Raw genomic sequence first — 23463 nt, 5'->3', positions numbered from 1 at the left:
ATTTTTAGCTATTTCTGTAGAATGCTTCTCCTCAGGGTACCTGGTTTATAAAAACTAGTTAGGAAGCCAGAAAGGTATTATAGCAGATAAGGCACTTGCTTTGCATGAAACCCACCTGGGTTAGATCTCTGTATCCGTATGTTCTCCCAAGCCCAGTGGTTCCTGAGTAGAGCCAAGATAAATCCCTGAGAACCACCAGGTGTAGCCCCAGAACCAAAACAAAATGAAACAAGAAATGTTAGGTAGGGAGATTTGTTTAAAACTTCCAAACCTGGGGCTGGAGATATAGCATGAAGGTAAGGCATTTGCCTTGCATCCAGAAGGACGGTGGTTCGAATCCCATATGGTCCCTTGTGCCTGCCAGGGGGCGATTCCTGAGCGTAGTAGCCAGGAGTGACCCCTGAGACCTGCCGGGAGTGACCCAAAAAAGAAAAAGAAAAAGAAAAAGGAAGTTCTTTAAAAAAAATCCAAAACTTTTTGTATTATCATTTGGCATTTCAATTTCTTTTTCTCTAACTTCAGTATCTGAAAATTCCTCATTTATTTTGCTGCATCAAGAAAAGTTCTTAGAACTGTACTTATCTTACCTATTTTTCTCTTTAATAGAGTTTTGTCCTCCTTATGGTCATCTACTGGCCAAACCCTAACTGTTATTTCCCTGATTTTTAAAGGTACGTAGGGAGTACCGGAAATTCTTCAGAGCCAATGCTGGAAAGAAAATTTATGAATTCACCCTTCAGAGAATTGTAAGTTTAATTAACCATATTATTTTTTGATTAACTTGTTACATCATCAACTCAATTTTTTCTTTTTTTTTATTTCTGTGGTAATAGTTAAATCATAACTGTGGCACTAATTGTCACCTTTTTACTCTGCGAATTTGGTAGACTTGTGTGGGTCATTAATACCAAATGATTGACCAAATTAGCCTTCGGAGATGGTCTAACCCAAAAGCCACTGTGTTCCTGCTGTGATGGTGTTACAGTAGACTACAGCATGACGAAGATAATAAGCATTGTTTACCCCAGTGTGACCCCACCTCCCCTCATGAAGACCTCACTCTGCTTCCCTCAGTGGTGGTGGTGTACAAAAGGAATTGTCACTCTCCTGTTTCCCATTATCAGGACCCTAATCTCCTCATGGAACATCTACCAATCACTTCCCAGGGGCCTTGATACTAGGCCATTAAGCCTAAGACTTCAAGATAGGCCACTGGGGTGGGAGTGGGAGGTTTCACTTGGATCTTAGCCTGCTAAACTCCCATTTCTGCTGTAGTGCAAGGTTGGCAGACTGGTAAGTTGAGGGGTGAGGGAGAGAAGACCACTATATCACAGAATGAATTCTCAAGATCCCTCTATCTTGCATCAAGATGAATATAGTAGTGAAGAATGGACACCTTGATTTCCCACTCAAAGAAGCACTTAAGAGCAGCTTATTTCACTTCTTTGTGCTTCATTTTGCTGTTGGTAAGATGGAGACACTATCACTCACTTTGTGAAGGTATTAGAAAGATGACAGTGTAGTGACAACTGAAAGCTCTTAGGGTAACTAGCCTCTGTTAAGTACTCAAGGGCTTTGCTAGCCAATCAGCCTTCCTGCAGTGAGAAAAATGGACTGTCTTCTCTACACTATAGTAAACACTTGTCACATGTGGTCTGTGAGCTTTTTAAATGTAATTCATGTGACTGAAAATGGATTTTTATTTTAACTATTTACTATTTAAAAATAGTCACCTGTGACTGACTACAAAATAATATAGTTCTCTGCTGTTGGCTAGTATAGTACTAGTTTTGATATTAATATTAATATAACATTAATATATAATAAAATATAATGTTAGTGTGATAATTAATAAAATATTAACATAATTAAGTAATATAATATTAATATGGAGTTCAGACTTCCCCAGTAGTACCTGTAACTCCATGAGTCATAGACTTTTATGGACTAAAATTGGCTAAATTCTACAAAAGACTGATATGTGTTTGTGATTTATATTAAATAATGTCTTTTTTTAAATAACTTTTCTTAAATAATTTACTTATCTAGAATTATGTCAATCCCAACACAGGTACAAAAATACTTCTTGGAAATGAAAAACAAGATGCCTTCCTTATCTCCGATAGACAAGAATTGGCCACCAAGACCTTATCTATTCTTAGATTCTACTCACAAGGAGCTGAAAAGGATTTTCCATTTGTGGAGGGTAAAAATTATGTCTTGTTTTTTTTTTCCTAAGATTTACATTTTTGAGGATTTGAGATATTGTGCAAAAACAGATGTTTTACCACCTTGATCTGGGCTGTAGGAGACTTATCCAATGACTTTAGTTTGAACCTTGCACTGAATCCAAAGCAGTTTGAAGTATGGAGCTGTCTCCTAAACAGGGTTGCAAAGAGAGGTGCTGGGGTGGGAGCACACTGAGAGCACTACTGAGAGTTGAAAGTTATGGCCACCTTGGTTCTGTGGGATGCTGAGGGACTGACCTCATCAAGGAGGAAACAGTTCACCCAATAGGGTTCATGCCTCTCTTCAAGGTCCTGGTATGTTTGAAGGAAGCATTCTAAATTCTGCAAAGCAAACAGTAGTTTTTATTACATTCTCTAACACTGAATCTTCTGAAAACCCCACAAAGGACAGGGTTAGTTGGAAATGAGTTTCGTGGTATATAATGGATCATGTGTATATAATACTGGGTTCAGTTCCTGGCACCTAAAAACAAACAAAATCAGACCCAGAACAATCAAATTAAATCAAACCTAGAAAGACCAAATCCTTTGATTTTTTTTTTTAAAGGAATGTTTCAGAAGCTTTCACTCTTACTCTTGCTGCTGTTAAAATTAGCTAAGCATATTTAAGAGTGAGTAGTTATTTGTTTATATAAATTATCTTTTCTTTTTCACATCTCACAGTGTAAAAAATACAGAGACCAGTTTACAGACCAGAGGAAACTTATTTATGAGGAGAAGCTGGAAGCCAGTGAACTCTTCAAGGACAAGAAGGCATTATACCCTTCTAGGTACTATGGATTTCCTTTGTGCATAAAAAATACTGTTTTAATGAGTTCTTAAATACACTTGTAGGACTCTTCTATTAGTTCAACTTTAATAATACATAAGATTTTTAATTTTAAAAATTGTTATCAACTGAATATAAATTTACATGAACACAGTCAATGGCTTCTTTAGAATACCTTAATGAAATGAAGTGAATTGTGTTGGTCTTAATGCATGGGCATGAGCTCAAATAGTTCACTCAATAATTAGAAATCATTATTTAAAAATAAAAATAATGCAACTTACCTTACTCCAACTTTCCTTACTTAACAAGCCAGATCAGAACCTCATTTGTAAGAAAAATATAAAAAGGTAATCGGGGAGCACATTTGAAGTGCAGTTCCCCTTTGGGCTACAGTGGCCCTGGGTCTGCTGACTTAGTGGCCTGTGCCTAACTTCCCTGTCTTCTTTGCATCTGCCTTTTTGGGGGGGGGGGGGTTGGTTTTTGGGCTACACCTAGAGACGCTCAGGGATTACTCCTGGCTATGCACTCAGAAATTGCTAGTGGCTTGGGAGCATATGGGATACCTGTGGATCGAACCACAGTCTGGCCTACATCAGCCACATTTTAGGCAAACACCCGACTGCTGTGCCACAGCTCAGACCCCTCTTTGAACCTGTTTATAAAAGAATAGATTATACAGTTTTCTTTTTTCTTTTCTTTTTTTTTTTTGGTTTTTGGGCCACACCCGGCAGTGCTCAGGGGTTCCTCCTGGCTGTCTGCTCAGAAATAGCTCCTGGCAGGCACGGGGGACCATGTGGGACACCGGGATTCGAACCAACCACCTTTGGTCCTGATCGGCTGCTTGCAAGGCAAACACCGCTGTACTATCTCTCCGGGCCCAGATTATACAGTTTTCAAATATTTGATTTTTAAATCAAATATCATTGAATGGCTCCAAAGTAAATTACATAAATATGTGCTTGGTATGTTTACTGTCTTACATGTGTCTTACATATGTGTTACATGTGCTATACTCTTGCCTTTATATACAAGTGAAACTTTTCCCTTTTAAATCTGAAAAGAAACATAAGTCACTACCATAAATCTAGAGATTCATTTGATTAAGTAACTAAGTGACATATTTCCTTAGCTGTACTTCCTGTGAGCCCTTTCTTCCTAAGTCAGACATAGCACCTAATTGCAAACTGTCCAAATTGTAAGCACTACAGCAATGTTGTTGGTTCGCATTCTTGCACAATACTTTTATTTCACCTTTTCTTTATAAACCTTTTAAATGTATAACATTAATGAACATGCCACATGGATGATTTTCCAGGAATTGGAGGGAGAAAAACACATTTGGGGAGGGTAACTTGCAAGTTTTCCTGGAGGCCTCAAGCCTCTCCTGGCCAGCCAGGCCATTTGTGCAGTACTTGATCTCAAAGAAGTGGTGCTACTTGGCCTTGTGGTGCTGGGATGACCTTGGTCCAGCCTGTGCTGCCTGGAGACCCTTAGAGCTACTCCCAGCAAGATACAGGAGGTCAAATGCTGATGGGGATAAAATTCAGGTCAGGCGATTACAAGGCAGGATCCTAACCCATGTCCTTGTTTCCTGGCCATGAAAAACACAGTTTCAAGAAATAGCTTCAGCCTCTTAGATCTTATTTTATTATCACAAGCATATTTGGCTATAACTAAAAGGAATGTTCATACCAACTCCTTTTCAGTATCTTTTTATTTTTTAAATTAGTTTGCAGGGATGGTGGCACACCCACTCTCCTGCAATCGAGAGGGGGAAGGATTTTCCTCCTACACTGTGCATATGGGTGTTGGCCTTTTATAGCTTCTAAGCTGTGAAACCTTCATCACCTACATGGATTTTTTTTCTCACATATCTTCCACCCTCCACATCTTCCACAGACATTTCAAGTTGTTTTTTAAATTGCCAGAACTTCATAGCTAAGAACAAAGCTGCAGGGGTTATTGTTGTTGTTATTGTTGTTGTTTTATTTTGGGGGGGGGTTCACACCTGGCAGTGCTCAGGGCTTACTCCTGGCTCTACACTCAGAAATCGCTCCTGGCAGGCTCGGAGGACCATATGGGATGCTGGGATTCGAACCACTGTCCCTCTGCATGCAAGGCAAATGCCCTACCTCCACACTATCTCTCCAGCCCCTGTGTTTTTTGTTTGTTTGTTTGTTGTTTTTTTTTTTTTTTAATTCTGGCTTTCTTTGAGGCAGCTGCTCTCACAGGGTCAGAGCACAGGTCCTTAGGGGAATGGATATCTTGGTGCAGTGTTGCCACATTTGGTTTCTTGATAAAAACTTTTCTGATTCTGAGTGCTTCCCTAGAAGCAACACTTCTACCCCAGAGAGCAATATCCTAGAAGAGGCTGTTTCTTCTTTCCTATCCGGCCCAGTTAGAACATGAGTTATGTGTAATGTTAAAGACTTTAGAGTTTTCTCCTAAAGTAGTTGCTCTAGATACAGTGTTTCCCCAGAAGGCCTATTGGTTTTCCTACTCCCTGCAAGAAATTGGGGGGAAAATGTGTAGTAAGTCCTTGTAATGATTTGTGCTCTTTATTTTTTCCACTACCACATAATGTTTAAAGGCTTTCATAAAATCCTTCATAGGCATCTTGAATTTGGTATTAATAGATGAAAAGGGATTGCACTTGAGGCCATACACTTGGGTATAGCTGTTCTTATAAATGATTTTTATTGTGATTGTTTCATAGGATAAGACTTTATCAAAATTTTACCTACCAAATGGCATGACCACATCAGAAATAGACTTGAAATGAGTTTCAGGCTTCATTTCCAACTTACATTTTAGAGCCATGCAGGTATAATGTATCAAATATATCAAACAAGTGGATTTTGTCTGAAATGGTCAGGCACTCCAGAATCAATTGGCTTGTTTTTCTCTTTCTAATAGTATTTCTGTGTGAAACCTTAAGTTATGTGTTAATTCTTTTCGTTAGTGTTGGGCAACCATTTCAAGGGGCTTACCTGGAAATCAACAAGAATCCCAAGTATAAGAAACTCAAAGATGCCATCGAAGAAAAGATTATCATTGCTGAAATTGTGAACAAAATTAACCGTGCTAATGGGAAGGTAAAAATGCTAATAGTTCAGACCAGTAACAAGCATTATCTATGGGGATGGTTAGTATTGGTTTCCTAAGTGATAAAATAAGATGTTACTATGGTTGCATTTATTTACTCTTTGAGGAATTATTGTCTCTTATCTTAAGTCTTAGGAATTTTTCTTTGCCTTTAACATTTTTACAAATTGAATGCTTTGTTTGTGTTTGGTTGGATGGTTGGTTGGTAGGTTGTTTGCTTGGGTGGTTGGTTTGTGATGTTCTTAGATGGTCTTGGAGAGATATTGGAAAAGAATCTCTGTTTCTGAAGTTAAGAAATGCTTCTAAATTCACTGACTTTTGTGGATATTTTTGTATCATTAGCTTTACATTCTTTTTTTTTTTTTTTTAATTTTGTCATAGAGCACATCGCGGATTTTCCTTCTAACAAATAATAATCTACTCCTTGCTGATCAAAAGTCTGGTCAGATCAAGTCAGAGGTTCCCCTGGTGGATGTGACCAAAGTGTCTATGAGCTCACAAAATGATGGCTTCTTCGCCATTCATCTCAAAGAGGTAAAATCTGGTATTCAGAATTTTTTAATTATGCTTTTCTCTAATTTTTATGCACTGGCTTAGTAAATGACTTCTCATTGATCTGTAGTTTGAGGGTGGTTTTTATTTTTAAAATACAACTATACTAAAATAACTGCATAATAAATTTTACCCATGGATTTTTTAATGTTCTGAGTTTAACCAGGACCTACTTACTGATAGATAGACTGCATCTATCTTAACTGGTCTTGAATTAAAAATATTCCATATCTGATTCATTCTTTTTATTGGTGTTGTTTTGGGGAAGAATCTGGAGATACTCAAGTTACTGCTGGCTCTGCATTAAGTAATTACTCCTGGCATTATTTTTAGGGGCTATGTGGGATGCTGGGGATTAAACCTGGTTTAGTCACCTACAAAGCAAACACCTTACCCTCTGAATTGTTGTTTTGCTTCCCTGATTCATTCTTTTACTTGCATTTATCTATCGTACCTCAGCTGGGTTCAGCCATCTCAGTCTTAGTTTTTCAGTAATTGGGTAAGATGTAGCATTTTCATTGATTTGTTCACTTAATTTTTCTTTTTTTCTCCACACCTGGTGACTCAGGGTTATGCACTCAGAAATTGCTCCTGGCTTGGGGGACCATACGAGATGCTGGGGGTGGGTGTAGGGGATCAAAGCGTAGTCCATCCTAAGTTAGCACAGGCAAAACAAATGCCCTACCGCTTATGCCACCACTTAATTGGGGGGGGGGGTGTTTGGCTTTTTGATGCTAGCAATCTCCAGGGATCAAATGGGATGCCATGAATTTAATCTGGGTCTGTCCTGGATCGGCCATGTGCAAGGCACATGCCCTACTACTGTGCTATCGTTCTGACTCTCACTTGAGCTCTGCATTAGTGAAGTACAGCTTTCTTTTTCATCCATCATGGTGTGCTTTAAAGTCTAAAACACTCTGGTCTTCAGATATTTTTAAAGTATGCTTCTTCATTAATTTTTGTACACTGACTTAAAGAAATGTCTTCTCATTGATCTTTAGTTTGGGGTAGTTTTTATTTTTTAAATACAACTATTACAAAATAACCTCATAATAATTTTTATCCAAGGATTTTTTTAATGTTCTAAGTTTAGCCAAGACCTGCTAACAGACTTAATTCTTTAAGATCTTAGAGTCTGGGGGCCGGGCGGTGGCGCTGGAGGTAAGGTGCCTGCCTTGCCTGCGCTAACCTAGGACGGACCGCGGTTCGATCCCCCGGCGTCCCATATGGTCCCCTAAGAAGCCAGGAGCAACCTCTGAGTGCATAGCCAGGAGTAACCCCTGAGCGTCACAGGGTGTGGCCCAAAAACCAAAAAAAAAAAAAAAAAAAAAAAGATCTTAGAGTCTGGAATTGATTTCACTGATTTTCCCAATGATCATGACTAAGACTTCTCATCTCATGCAGCTCCCTAATTTTCTCTTTTGAGACAGAGATGAAAGTAGTACCTGGTTTATGATATTATTATAAATTTAATTATATGGTATTTATATAGAAATATATATAAATGTTATATAAAATAAGTATATAATATATAAAATACAATTTTATATTATAATGAGACACTACATAAAATCTTAACATAGAGCCTGTGAATATAATAGTTCTAAATAAGAAAATATTAGCAAATATCAATAATTTTAGAGACAAGACATCTAAATAATGTGCCATCCATAGCACTGGCTGGGTCTAAATTTACAATAAACCCTCAAACTTAATTTAGCACCATCAGTGTGATTTACCTAAAGGGGCCATATCAGATTTCTACCATAGTGATTCTCCATCTTGATTGGTCACTAAGTTGTACTGGTGCCCAGACCTTCCTCCAGTTTAATCCAATAAATTTTCTAGAAGGGGAAGAGGGGAACAGACATCCTGTGCTTGATAGCTCCCAGCTGTGTCCTTTGTGCAGTAAGGTTGAATGAGTAAGGCTGCCCTCGGGTCTTTGTTACTAGTGTTATCACTCTTGCTTTTTTGTAACCGAATCCCCTAGATAGAACTTTTTAAACAGCTCTTTCCAAGTGAGTTATAGGTTAGATTGGTGCTTCTTGAACCGACCAGAAATAAACTAATGAGGGACATTGTGGTGGATTCATCTTTGCCAGCCCTGCAGTAGGGTTGAGGCTCTTCTTTTCTAACAATCTCCCAAGTGATGCAGAGGTGCTTCTGGTCTACCAGGCAGCTTGGGGGAAGGGAGGTGTTAGGTAACCTTGCTAAGTGCTCTGACCAAAGTGGAAGAAAATACTTGCTTGGGTCCTTACTGTTTATATGGGAGTCTGTATTCCAGTTTTGCGGTGCTGTAAAGCTACTATAACTTTGTTTTAAGTAAAACCTGTAAATATACTTCAAAGCTGCCTTTACTTTCCATAGCCTGATCCTCAGTTTGTTCTTCCAGGGCTCTGAAGCGGCTAGTAAGGGAGACTTTCTCTTCAGCAGTGATCACCTAATTGAAATGGCCACCAAACTCTACCGGACGACTCTCAGCCAAACCAGACAGAAACTCAATATTGAAATTTCTGATGAGTATGTTCCTCAGTTGTTTATATACCTATGATCAGTTTTGTTATTTGGAGCGAGCATTCACTCCTCACTCATTTATACAACCTTTATTTTCTAAGCCCAAGTACATATTTGGTATTTGTTCTAAATGGTAGATAGGTAGTACATTCAGGCACCTGTGTTGCTAGTAATAAAAGCCTGCGGTGTACAAATGAAATCACAGAGTATATGACTTTGATCAGTGACATGTAATTGTGGATGAAAAGAAATGATGGTCTGGGTCAGTGGGTATAATTCTCATAGGGAGGCCAGGAAGGCCTCTTATGCAGTAACATTTGAGAATATCTTAGAGTAAGCCAGGTAACAAGCGGGGAAGATGTCTTAGGGCTAGGGAGGCAGAAAGTGCAAGAGACCTGGGACCAGAGTGAACCATGACCGAACAGTGGAGGAAAGACTGGGGAGAGGGGCAGAGTACATACAGACTGCAGAGCTGGTAGCTGGTTGGGGAGCTGGGATTTTTCTTGACAGTGATGGAAAACCATTCTGGATCTGGGGCAGGGCAGTGGCATGGTCTGATTTTCAAAGGTTGTTATGGCTGTGTGCTGAGAATAATAATAGGAAAGCAAGAGTCAAAGAGAAACCTGGAGTGTCTCTAAACTACTCCTGGAATGATAATAAAGGCTTAGATTTCAGGTGTGAGTAGGAGGCTGCTATACAGATATTAGTCTGTATACAGAATTGGTCTGTATACAGAATTGGTCATTAAGTGAGGAACTGCATGTACTGTATACAGTAGTACAGTATATACATAGTACTTGACAACACAGTATTCTGAATAAGTAAAATAATGAGAAAGATCAAATGAAAACTTCCACTTGTTTTAATTTGCATAAGTTGTGTAATTTACACACAGTACTGCAATGTATTACAGAACAAAAAGTTAGTAAAATAGGTACATTAAAGCACCAAAAACCACAGTACTATACTGTAGAGTGTACAAGGTGGAAAAAGGATATTTAAAATAAAATAACGGTGAAGAGATGGTCATAAGTGCAAGTGGTCGCTAAATAGGTCATCGTTAAGCAAGGAGTATCTGTATTCAGATTCTGAATGGAAAAGAAAGCAAGAGAACATCTGATGGGTCTAAGTAGCACTGAGAAAAGAGGTGTGAGGGTGATTGGGCTTGGCAAAATCAAAAGAACTTCACTTACAGTAAACTAATTACACAGTAATTACTATTGCATGTTGACAAGGGTTCATTGGTGGGTTTTTCATTTTGGGTTTTTGCTTTACATTGAGTGTTCTAATTATAGGGGTTAATTGTTTCTTATTAAGCAGTTGATAGATTATTTTAATGAATTCTAGTTACTCTGTTGATTATTTCTGTTTGTTTGGGCCACCCAGTGGTGCTCAGGTGGTTACTCCTGGCTCTGCACTCAGAAATCACTCCTGGCTTCGGAGACCATCTGGGATACCAGGGGATCGAACCCACATTCATCCTGGGTCAGCCACGTGCAAGGCAAATGCCCTACCACTGCGCTACCACTCTGGCCCCTGTTAATTAGTTCTTAATTGATTACTTTCCAATGGATTCTTTTTTTTTGGTTTTTTTTTTTTGGTTTTTGGGCCACACCCGTTTGACGCTCAGGGGTTACTCCTGGCTATGCGCTCAGAAATCGCCCCTGGCTTGGGGGGACCATATGGGACATGGGGGGATCGAAATGCGGAACCGCGGGATCGAAATGCGGAACCGCGGTCCGTCCTACGCTAGCGCTTGCAAGGCAGACACCTTACCTCTAGCGCCACCTTCCCGGCCCCCCAGTGGATTCTTTATTGTCTGCTTATATACTGTGCATGGATAGCAGAACATTTCCATAGCCAGATTGAATGCTCAGGAAACTATTTTAATTTCTAATTAAGATTTTTGTCTGTCTATTCTCTTTTCAGTTCTTCCTATAAGCCTTTCAAAAATGAACCCATACCCATTCATATCCTGTCATAAGACAAACTTTCTTTCTGGTATAAGATTTACATGTCTTCAACTTTATGGTCTGTTCTCTGTGTGTTGTGAATTTAGACTGGGAGAGAGATTAGACCACCCTGAAAATTGCAGTTTGTACTGAATCATTTTTGATATTTTTTTATTAAGACCATTGTGAGTTACAAGTCTTTCACAATTCTCTTTCAGGCAATTAGTGACAGTGAATTAGGGCCATTCTCAACACCAGTGTTGACCTCCCTCCTCAGTAGTTACCAGCATGCATCACATACCATCCCTCGCCCCCAAGACTACCAGTGTAACAGGTCCATTTTATGTTTATCTTGTTATAGTTTGGGTCTCTTGATTCTATTGTCATTGACTTTGGTTTGTGTATTTAGGTCTGACCTTTTTAGTTCCACTCAGTGTTCCTGAAACCGATTGGCTCCTCAGCCCCATCCACTTTTTTTTTCTTTTCTCAATTTGTAGGAAGACATAGAAATATGAAGCAGAACATAATGTAAATTACCATTAAACGAATGTCATAAAGCAAAAGAAAAAATATTGGGGGAGATTAGAATAGTTAGATACCAGTTAGTTATAGTTTTAACCTTTAAGACCTGTTTGATCTTGAAGATGCCTTTAGGTAATCTTTTAAATCATAGGATACTGGCAGAGTGGCTAATATCCACATTTATAAGTTCCACATGCAGAAACTCCTTATCTATAGGTGAGGCAGCCTCCTTGTTGTTGCCCTTCAAAATAAAGAAGAAAAAGGGTATCACGCCACTGAAAACGTCTTCTTCCCTCCCTCCCTCCCTCCCTTCCTCCCTCCCTCCCTCCCTCCTTCCCTCTTCCTTCCTTCCTTCCTTCCTTCTTCCTTCCTCTTTCTTTCCCTCTCCCCTCCCTCTCTGCCTGCTGTTTTGTACTTCCAGCCCTAGGATTGCTATTTCTAATCAATTACCCCAAACAGACATTTTTAAAACCCTGTCTTTAGGGTCCAGAACACTATTATAGCAGGTAGACATTTGCTTTGTGCACACAGCCAACACCTGATTAGATCTCTAGCATCCCATATGGTCCTCAAAGCCTTCCAGGAGTGATCTCTGGATGCAAAGACAAGAATAAGTCCTAAACATCCCTGGGTATGGCCCCAAAACTAAAACACACAAACAAAAACAAAAAAAAAACTTACATTTCTCTAAAACTTGCCTTAGAGAATTTAATATCAAAGTGTCATAAAGTATTCTCTAGTAGAAATAAAACTCCTTTACTGAGGTACATCTCAGAAGTTCTGCAGGCTCAACACAACTCAGGAACCAACAAAAGGGTGTTTGGAGGTGGGGGTCACGTGTGCTGTTATGTTGAGCATCCTAAGAGACAGGAATTATAGAAAGCTACACAGGCCTTCACTGTTCATGTGAGAACAACATAACCAAGGTTGTGGTCTGATTTGGAGAGTGGTTATTTAACTTCTGGGTGAACCTAGACTCTGTTTTATCCCATAGGGGTGTAAGCTGTTCTAGATGAATAATCTTTCAGTAAATACGCTGGTCTGAGTGAACATTTTTAATGTGGCCAAATGAGGATAACTTTTATTAGCATCATAAATCAATTGTGACACCTTCTATTCCTTTCCTTCACTTCCTGTCTAAATCCTCATGGTTGGTCAGTTTAGGAAGCCTGAGGAAACAGTTCTGCTTTCATAACCCTAGATTATCTCACTCAGGGCTTAACTCTCTTCTTAAAGAGCATTTTAAATTTAAACAAAATTTTGCAAAGTCTTGGACAGAAGGTACCCAGGATGGAATTTTTAATCCCTTAAGTATGCTCAGTTCATTCCATGGCCACTGTACAGACTTTGTGTGGTAAACAATGTGCAGTGCCGTGACTGGTACCATCCTCCGTGGAGTCTTTCCAGAATTAGAAGCAGTTATTCTAATGAAATTAATTTCCATGATCATCATGGAAAAACTGGGTGTCAGTTTACACCAGGAGACTCAAAGCCTGTTTGCTCCCTGTCTCACTTTTAACCTACACATGTAGAATTCACAGATGACCCATTGCCTTGTACTAAGGCAGTCCGTGAATTTCCAAACTGCTTCCTCTGTAAGTAGGTCACATTAAATGGAGAGGTGGACCTTTATTTTATTTTTGGAGGTGGGGGGAGTTGGGCCATACCTGGCAGCGCTCAGTGGTAACTCCTGGCTCAGTGCTCAGAAATTGCTCCTGGAAGGCTTGGGGAACCATATGGGATACCAGGATCAAACTCAAGTCTGTCGCAGGTCAAGAATGTGCAAGGCAAATGCCCTACTGCTGTGCTATCACTCCAGCCCCTAGACATTTTTTCTAACAACGAAATCCTACATTTAGTGAAAATCTGAAGCAAACTTACTCTCTGAAACATTTAAAATACATTTTTACCTCCTTTTATATGTACCAGTTTACTTAGGGCACACACATACTGTCTAAATTATATGATTAATTTTCTGATATTTCAAAAATTCACCGAGGCTCTATTTTTTGTTTTGTTTTCTTGCTGTGTGACTGTAACTAGTATTAATGCTGAAGAATAAATCGTTTGACATTATTATTTGCTAGAGAATGATTATTCAATTCTTCATTCTCTGCATCCATTTGCTTTTCTCTGAGACAGCAGTTTTCCATCCTCCTAAGATTGTTGTAAAGTTATCTGTATAATTTAGGAGAGTGTGATCCAAGATAAATAATATATTTTTCCTAATGTTAACTTCTAGAGGAATCACAATCATGAACTGTGAGTATGGCGATAGCCAAGATTTTTAGGATAAGAATTCTCTATACATTATACAACAAGTGCTCTTTGACAATTAAAATGTAAGCAAAATATATTTATTAATGTACATATTTGTGTTGAGCTTTAAACTTTAATTTTTTGAAGCAATTAGATACAGGCTTTTTGTTTTAGTTGAGTTTTTAATTGTTATTTTTTTTAGGCACCATGATTTTAAAAGTTATTCATAGTTGAGTTTTAAGTTTCCAATTTTGACACACCTTCCTCCTGCCAGTGTCATCTTTTCTCCACCAATATTCCCATTTACTGTCCTGTCCCCCAACCTGCTTTCAGTTTTGTTGATTCTACAGTTTAGCTATTGAGTTGAATTTGTTAAATTTGGCTTTTGAGAGTTGCTCAGGGCTTGCTTCTAGTTCTTGACTAAAGAATCTTGGCTCAAAGAACTATGTGCAGTACAGAGGTTCATACTAGGCTTGGCTATGGGCAGGACCAGGCCTTAATTAAGCTGCATTATCTCTCTGGCCTGAGATGTAATGTTCTTATGCCAGAGAGATCAAATAGGCAAATTTGGAACTATCCTATAGCCTTTATTCCCCAGTGCTTTCAAGTTCAAAAGAAACAACCCTTTTAAAAGGTCAGAAGTACAATCATTTTAAAATATCCAATGAATCAGAAGTTTTTGTGTCACGTTCCACCTCAGTTGATAGATAATGTTTGCGAAATGGGGTTCTTTTGACCTTGCAACGGAGTCCACTAAGTCCAGAGCAGATCTTCTTAGATTTTCACAGTTGCTATAGAGGGCCATGAGCATCTGATCTCTCACACAGTTGATTGTTAGAAGGACTCAATTACATGCGCAAATCTCTGAACACTGGTCTTTGGCAAATGCACTGGAAACGTGAAACATTACATTGTTTCTGGTGGTGGAGAGAAGAAACCAGAGTTTGAAGTGGTAGAGTCTAGGTTTTAGGGTATATTGCTCCTCCCCCTCATAACTTCCGTACAGGTAGCAATTAGTTTCGGGGCTGTTTGCTGGAGGAAGACACAAAGAATGGTTTGTGGATAGGCCATTAGAAACCCTGGTGCTCTGTGAAGAAAACTATGTGAACTAGGAAAGGTTTTTCAACATGTGCCATATATACCATGTAGTATGGAATGGAAAAGATGATTTTATGTGTACATGGGTGGGTGTTTTAAAAGTTTTATAACTTTCTATGTAAGTCATTTATGTAATGGTATTGAATATGTAAGTGAGCAATTAACTGTCATTTTATGTTTATTTTATAGCTAACACACAGAAGTCAGGCAGGCAGGGAATAACATCTATGGTGGAGGAAAGCATTCAACTAGGAAGAAGAGATGAAAGCAAAAGTACTGTAAACCACAGTGCAAAAAAGAAAACAGTTCTACATATGACACATTGTATGCCTAAAACCAATTCATAAATAACTTGGTAATTTCACAGTAATTAAATTAAAAAAAACTTAATTAAGGGGCCAGAGTGATAGTACAGCAGAGAGTTTGCTTTGCATGCAGCAACTCAGATTCAATCCTCAGTACCCCAGTAGTTCCTGAGTGCAGAGCCAGGAATAAACCCTGAATGCCAACATGTATGGTCCAAAAACAAACAAACAAAAAACACAAATAGACAAATTAATTTTTTCAAAGGCTACACATCAGCATTCACATAGTGTATGACTGGGATACATTGTCTGAGAAGCATATGAACTGTTTTGAAAAATTGAGGCTCCCTCTACTTCTTCCGAAATTGTTTATTCCACTCTTTCAACTTCAAACTTTATGAAAATTCCTGCCCCTCCCACTTTATAGTTTGATACATATAGTACATATAGATGGAGAAAAAAGGAAAAGCAGCATAGCATGCTGGTCTTGAATGTAAAAGACAATGATATTTTTTTTCTTGTCTTCCTTTACTGGGATAAAATTGTCATGTACTTGAAAATTATTCCAGCCAGATGTTCCTGCAGTGTCATCCCTACTGATATAAACTGGTACAGAAGTGTGAATGTCAAGGAGAAATACTTGTCAAGATCAAATATTCATTGAAGAACAAAAGCTAGTATGAGCATTATACTGTTGTTTGAGCTTTAATCTCTTTTATTCTCCTCTCTTAGGTTCCTGGTACAGTTCAGACAGGACAAAGTATGTGTGAAGTTTATCCAAGGCAACCAGAAAAATGGAAGCGTCCCAACATGCAAACGAAAAAACAACCGTCTCCTTGAAGTTGCCGTTCCTTAACGCTCCCCTCCTCTGTTTTCATGGACTTTATTCTTTGTAATAGTGCAATTTGAATTTCTTTGATTTGGGCTCGTTTATGTTTGGGAATTGCCAAAGATTAATACTGTTAAGAGTCCTTGGCAAAAATAAAAAAACATTGACTAATCCATTTTTTATTATTTGAATAGTTTTAACCCATCACGTACATACATTCTGCCCTGGAACAGGGTATAGAAACTAACATTGTCTATATCGTGTTTCCTATGTTATTTTTAAGTCATCCAGTTAGATCTGTGTACCCTACATCTGCATATTACTCATAAATCATTAATACATAAGTCTAGGAATGGTCTAAAAAGCACACTCACACATCAAATATTTATTAAATGCCTACTGTGTGCTAGATAGGCACTGTGCTAGATGGTCTTACTAGAAATCCTTTATGTTTTTAGGCTCATTCTGGCTAGTTTCTATTGGCTTTTCTAGTGCTAAATGAGTAAAATGTTGAAGCCAAAGTTATGGACAGCATCGTTAGGAACCTGTAGTATGGTCTTTAGCAGTGTATTCTTCAAGGACTGGTCCTAGGGGTAAAAACATATGACCAGGTACGAAGTCTCTATAGGTGGTTTCTATCTGAAAAGAAAAAAAAATGACATTTGAACAGAACTTTGAATGTGTTCTGATCTCTTGCTTAGTCATTCTTATTTTAGAAAAAGTTACAGAAATAGTTTATGAGATTATATTTTCCTGTTTCTAGTAGACATCATATATGATCTTAAATCTGCTCATATGTGTATATTGTTTTCACCCAAATTTGAGTGAACATTTCAATAAAACTAATGCAGTCAGGGGCTGAAAGCCTTTCACATAGTGTCAGAACATTCTGTGTGATGTGCAATAAACATCTGTAATCTTTTTTTTTGAAAGTTTTATTTATAATATTCATTTTGTGTGAGAGGTAATTGCTATAGGGTGCATATTTTAGTCAAGGGTCAAAATTAAATTTGTGTTACTTTACAGGACATTTTTGTTATAATTTACAAATAAAGAATTCATTTTGGAAGCTCATACTTAAACTTTGGAATAAAATTGTTACTTATTTGGTAGGATGATGTTTATACATTGCTATATTAAATAATAAAACTGTTCTAATTTAGTGCCATTTTCTGGATGACAACTGTATTTTTGTATTTCAAACTATTTTCTTATGTTGAATGTCAATGTCTTGTCACACACAAAAAAGTTTTACAATCTAGACAGACTATATTCTCAATGTAATTGAATGTTACTTACCTTTTATAAACCAGAAACGTTTGTTGAAAGAATTTCTGGGGATTTTTATTTAACTCTACCTTAAAAAATTTTTTCTCCCCTAAAAAAAGTCTTGGAAACTTTTGTGTTTATTGCTCTAGATAGAGGATTCAAGAACTTTCTTTCAATCTTCATCATGTTCCTAAAATCATAGGTTGATGGACTCCTGAAACAGGTGAGCAGATTTGAAAGGATTGTTTTTATTTTAATGTTGTTAAAAATATGTACTATATTTACATTGTTCAAATTAGTAAAATAGAGAGTTCTCATTCTCCATCTTGTCACTGATCTGTTCTTCTGGACCCCTCAAAGTTGAGTTTAATTCCTTTGTTTACTGAGGGAAATAAAAGTATAGATTGTCCTCTTTTTGTTGGTACAGTATTAGGTAAAAGTATCTTTGTTTATTTTTTGGTTTGGGGCCACACCTGTTGTTACTTGGCTTACTAAAATCCCTAGCTCTGTGCTGAAGGATCACTCCTAGCAAGGATCATGGAATCATATATGGTACCAGAAATTAAACCAAGTTTTCTTTTTTTTTCTTTACTTTTCTTTTTCTTATAATTATCTTTATTTAAACACCGTGATTACAAATATGATTATAGTTGTATGATTACAGTCATGTAAAGAACACCCCCTTCACCAGTGCAACATTCCCACCACCAATTTCCCTGATCTCCCTCCTCCCCACCCCCCCACACACACCTGTACTCCAGACAGGCTTTCTACTTCCCTCATTCATTTACATTGTTATGATAATTTTCAGTATAGTCATCTCTCCAACTGCACTCATCACTCTTTGTGATGAGCTTCATGTCATGAGCTACACCTACCAGCCCTCATCTCTCTTGTCTCTGAGATACTGTAAAAAATGTCTTTCATTTTTCTTAAAACCCATAGATGAGTGAAACCATTCTGTATCTTTCTCTCTCCCTCTGACTTACTTCACTCAGCATAATAGATTCCATGTACATCATGTATAGGAAAATTTCATAACTTCATCTCTCTGATGGCTGCATAGTATTCCATTGTGTATATGTACCACAGTTTCTTTAACCACTCATCTGTTGAAGGGCATCTTGGTTGTTTCCAGAGTCTGGCTATTGTAAATAGCGCTGCAATGAATATAGGTGTAAGGAAGGGATTTTTGTATTGTATTTTTGTGTTCCTCGGGTATATTCCTAGGAGTGGTATAGTTGGATCGTATGGGAGCCTGATTTCCAGTTTGTGAAGGAATCTCCATATCGCTTTCCATAAAGGTTGTACATGGCATTCCCACCAGCAGTGAAAAAGAGTTCCTTTCTCTCCACATCCCCGCCAGCACTGCTTGTTTTCCAATTTTGTGATGTGTGCCAATCTCAGTGGCGTGAGGTGGTACCTCATAGTAGTTTTAATTTGCATCTCCCTGACAATTAGTGATGTTGAGCATTTTTTCAAAGTGTCTGTTCATTTCTTATCCCCATTTTTTGATGGGGTTAGATGTTTTTTTCCTGTATAGTTCTGTCAGTACCTTGTAAATTTTGGATATTAGTCCTTTATCTGATGAGTATTGGGTGAATAATTTCTCCCACTCAGTGGGTGGCCTTTGTATTCTGGACACTATTTCCTTTGAGATGCAGAAGCTTCTCAGCTTAATATAGTCCCATCTGTTTATTTCTGCTTCCACTTGTTTTGGAGAGTGCTGTCTCCTTAAAGATGCCTTTAGTCTCAATGTCCTGGAGTGTTTCACCTACATGTTGTTCTATATACTTTATAGTTTCAGGTATGATATCAAGGTCTTTAATCCATTTGGATTTTACCTTTGTACATGGTGTTAGCTGGGGATCTGTGTTCGCTTTTTTGCAAGTGGCTAACCAGTTGTACCAACACAACTTGTTGATTAGGCTTTCCTTACTCATTTAGGATTTCTTGCTCCTTTATCAAAAACTAGGTGGTTATATGTCTAAGGAACATTCTCTGAGTACTCAAGCCCATTCCACTGATCTGAGGGTCTGTCTTTATTCCAATACCATGCTGTTTTTATAACTATTGCTTTGTAATACAGCTTAAAATTGGGGAAAGTAATGCCTCCCATATTCCTTTTCCCAAGGAGTGCTTAGCTATTCAAGGTTGTTTATTGTTCCCAATGAATTTCAGTAGTGTTTGATCCACTTCTTTGAAGAATGTCATGGGTATCTTTAGAGGAATCGTGTTAAATCTGTACAATGCTTTTGGAAGTATTGCCATTTTAATTATTTTGATCCTGCCAATCCATGAGCAGGGTATGCGTTTCCATTTCCGCGTGTCCTCTCTTATTTCTTGGAGCAGTGTTTTATAGTTTTCTTTGTATAGATCCATCACATCTTTAGTCAGGTTGACTCCAAGATATTTGAGTTTGTGTGGCACTAATGTGAATGGGATTGTTCTCTTAATGTCCATTTCTTCCCTATCATTATTAGTGTATAAAAAGGCTATTGATTTTTGTGTGTTAATTTTGTAGCCTGCCACTTTGCTATATGAATCTATTATTTCTAGAAGCTATTTGGTAGAGTCTTTAGGGTTTTCTAAGTAGAGTATCATGTCATATGCAAACAGTGAGAGCTTGACTTATTCCATTCCTATCTGGATTCCCTCGATATCTTTTTCTTGCCTAATTATTATAACAAGTACTTCCAGTACTATGTTGAATAGGAGTGGTGAGAGAGGACAGCCTTGTCTTGTACCAGAATTTAGAGGGAAGGCTTTTAATTTTTCTCCATTGAGGATAATATTTGCCACTGGCTTGTGGTAGATGGCCTTAACTATATTGAGAAAGGTTCCTTTTATTCCTATCTTGCTGAGAGTTTTCATCAAGAATGGGTGTTGAACCTCATCAAATGCTTTTTCTGCATCTATTGATATGACCATGTGATTTTTATTTTTCTTGTTGCTTATGTTGTGTATTATGTTGATAGATTTACGGATGTTAAACCATCCTTGCATTCCTGGGATGAAACCTACTTAGATCAAAGTGAATGATCTTCTTGATGAGGCACTGGATCCTGTTCGCCAGGATTTTGTTGAGGATCTTTGCATCTGTTTTCATCAGGGATATTGGTCTGTAATTTTCTTTTTTGGCAGCATCTCTATCTGGTTTTGGTATTAAGGTGATGTTGGCTTCATAAAAGCTGTTTGGAAGTGTTCCTGTTTTTTCGATTTCATAAAAGAGCCTGGCCAGGATTGGTAGTAGTTCCTCTTGAAAGGTTTGAAAGAATTTATTTGTGAATCCATCATGGCCTGGGCTTTTGTTTTTGGGCAAATTTTTGGTTACGGTTTTAATTTCCTCAATAGTGATGGGGGTGTTTAGATATGCTACATCTTCTTTATTCAACCATGGAAGATTATATGAGTTCAGAAATTTATCTATTTCGTCCAGGTTCTCATATTTAGTGGCGTAGAGTTTCTCAAAGTATTCTCTGAATACCCTTTGAATCTCTGCGGTATCTGTAGGGATCTCCCCCTTTTCGTTTCTAATACGCATTATCAAGTTTTTCTCTCTCTCTCTTGCTTTGTGAGTTTTGCCAATGGTCTATCAATCTTGTTTATTTTTTCAAAAAACCAATTTCTGCTTTTGTTGATCTTTCGGGTTGTTTTTTGGGTTTCCATTTCATTGATTTCTGTTCTCAGCTTTGTTATTTCCTTCTGTCTCCCTATTTTTAGTTTCTTTTGTTGATATTTTTCTAATTCTATAAGCTGTGTCATTAAGCTATTCATGTATGCTCCTTCTTCCTTCCTGATGCAAAGCTATAAATTTTCCTCTCAGTACCGCTTTTGATGTATCCCATAGGTTCTGATAGTTTGTGTTTTTATTGTCGTTTGTTTCCAGGAAATTTTTGATTTCTTCTTTGATTTCATCTCGGACCTTCTGGTTGTTCAGTAGTAGACTGTTTAATTTCCAGGTGTTAAATTTTTTCTTCTGTGTCCCTTTGTAGTTCACATCTAACTTCAGAGCCTTGTGGTCAGCAAAGGTAGCCTGCAAAATTTCTATCTTCTTGTTTTTATGGAGGTATGTTTTATGTGCCAACATGTGATCTATCCTGGAGAATGACCCGTGTACGTTGGAAAAGAATGTGTATCCAGATTTCTGAAGATGGAGTGTCCTATATATATCTACTAGGACTCTTTCTTCCATTTCTCTTTTCAGGTCTAGTATATTTTTGTTGGGTTTCCATTTGGTTGACCTATCAAGTGTTGACAAGCCTATGTTGAGGTCTCCCACAATTATTGTGTTATTATTGATATCCTTTTTCACATTTGTCAACAATTGTATTAAATACTTTGCTGGTCTCTCATTGGGTGTGTATATGTTTAGGAGAGTGATTTCTTCCTGCTGTACATATCCCTCGATTAGTACAAAATATCCATCTTTGTCCCTTACAACTTTTCTGAGTATAAAGTTTGTGTCATCTGATATTAGTATGGCCATCCCCGCTTTTTTAAGGGTGTTGTTTGCTTGAATGATTTTCCTCCAGCCTTTGATTTTGAGTCTATGTTTGTTCTGATTATTCAGGTGTGTTTCTTGTAGGCAGCAGAAGGTTGACTTCAGTTTTTTGATCCATTTTGCCACACTGTGCCTCTTAATGGGTGCAGTTAGTCCATTGACATTGAAAGAAATAATTGTCATGGGATTTATTGCCATCTTTGTGTAGAAGTTTGGTGTGTTTTTTGTTCTGACTTGTCTTTAGAATAGATCTTTCAGTTTTTCTTTTAAGGCTGGTTTTGAGTCTGTAAAGTTTTTGAACCATTGTTTATCTGTGAAGCCATGTATACTTCCTTTAAACCTGAAAGTGAGTTTTGCTGAGTGCAGTATTCTTGGCGAAGCATTTATTTCATTGAGTTTTGCCACTATATCCCACCACTGCCTTCTGGCCTTGAGTGTTTCTGGTGACAGGTCTGCTGTAAATTTCAAGGATGCTCCCTGGAATGTAATTTCCCTTTTTGATCTTGCTGCTTGCAGTATTCTATCTCTTATCTGTGGGATTCATCATTGTGACTAGGATGTGTCTTGGGGTGTTTCTCCTGGGGTCTTTTTTAGCTGGTACTCTTCGGGCATGCAGGATTTGGTAACATGTTTTCTTTAGCTCTGGTAGTTTCTCTGTGATGATGTTCTTGACTACTGATTTTTCCTGGAGATTTTCTTCTTGGGTCTCTGGGACTCCAGTGATTCTAAAGTTGTTTCTGTTGAGCTTATCAAAGACTTCTATTTTCATCTGCTCATATTCTTTGAGTAATTTTTCCATTGTCTGATCATTTGATTTAAGGCTTTTTTTCAATCTCTTCTGCTGTGTAAAGTTATGCATCGCACTTCCAGCGCACTAATTCTATCCTCAGCTGCTTTTAACCTGTTGGAAAGCTCATCCATTATGTTCTTCAATTCGTCTACTGAGTTTTTCAGACCTGTTATTTGACCTGATATTTCAGTTTGGAGTTTTCTGATTTCTATCTTCATATTCTCTTGATTTTTATTAGTGTTCTGATCTATACTTTCTTTGAGTTCTGTGAGCATCCTCCATATTTCTTCTCTAAACTCCATTTCTGAAAGACTGCTTAGGTTGTTGACCATTGTTGGGTCATCAGAGTTTCCATCTTCATTCTCTATGGCTGATGTTGGTCTGTGTAGTTTCCCCATTGTCACGCTTATGCTGTGGGTTTTTCTATATGTTGTGGTGGTATTCATTTATGGTACCAGGGATTAAACCAAGTTTTCTATGCAAGACAAACACCTTACTCCCATACTATCTCTCTGGTCTAAAATTACTACACTTTTTTTATTTAGCATAATGCCTTGAAGAATGGTTGATTTTTCTTTCACACTAATATATTCTTCCATTGTCTAGTGCACTGTACTGTATATCTGCAGGTTGTTTCCTATTTAGAGGTTTAACTTCAAGATAAAGAGGACCAGTAACCGTGTCTATTTCAATATATCAGAAAGAGTTTCTTAACTTTAGTCAGAAAACATACTTGAGCAGGG

The 23463-nt window shown here is 37.8% G+C and overlaps 1 protein-coding gene across 1 annotated transcript in view; it reads left to right on the top strand.

The window, feature by feature from the left end:
* MYO1B (myosin IB) overlaps positions 1-17319 on the top strand; it is a 179305-nt gene extending 161986 nt beyond the window's left edge. Inside the window, exons 25-31 of the mRNA XM_049773173.1 lie at positions 672-746; positions 2072-2206; positions 2913-3019; positions 5984-6116; positions 6508-6660; positions 9071-9198; positions 16061-17319. Of these exons, the coding sequence (XP_049629130.1) occupies positions 672-746; positions 2072-2206; positions 2913-3019; positions 5984-6116; positions 6508-6660; positions 9071-9198; positions 16061-16184 (855 nt within the window). The 3' untranslated portion in view covers positions 16185-17319. The remainder of the gene's footprint in view (positions 1-671; positions 747-2071; positions 2207-2912; positions 3020-5983; positions 6117-6507; positions 6661-9070; positions 9199-16060) is intronic.
* The last annotated feature ends 6144 nt before the right edge of the window (positions 17320-23463 follow it).

This window comes from Suncus etruscus, chromosome 5, assembly GCF_024139225.1.
Source record: "Suncus etruscus isolate mSunEtr1 chromosome 5, mSunEtr1.pri.cur, whole genome shotgun sequence".
NCBI lineage: Eukaryota > Metazoa > Chordata > Mammalia > Eulipotyphla > Soricidae > Suncus > Suncus etruscus.
This window is presented reverse-complemented; position numbering and strand designations above follow the sequence as displayed.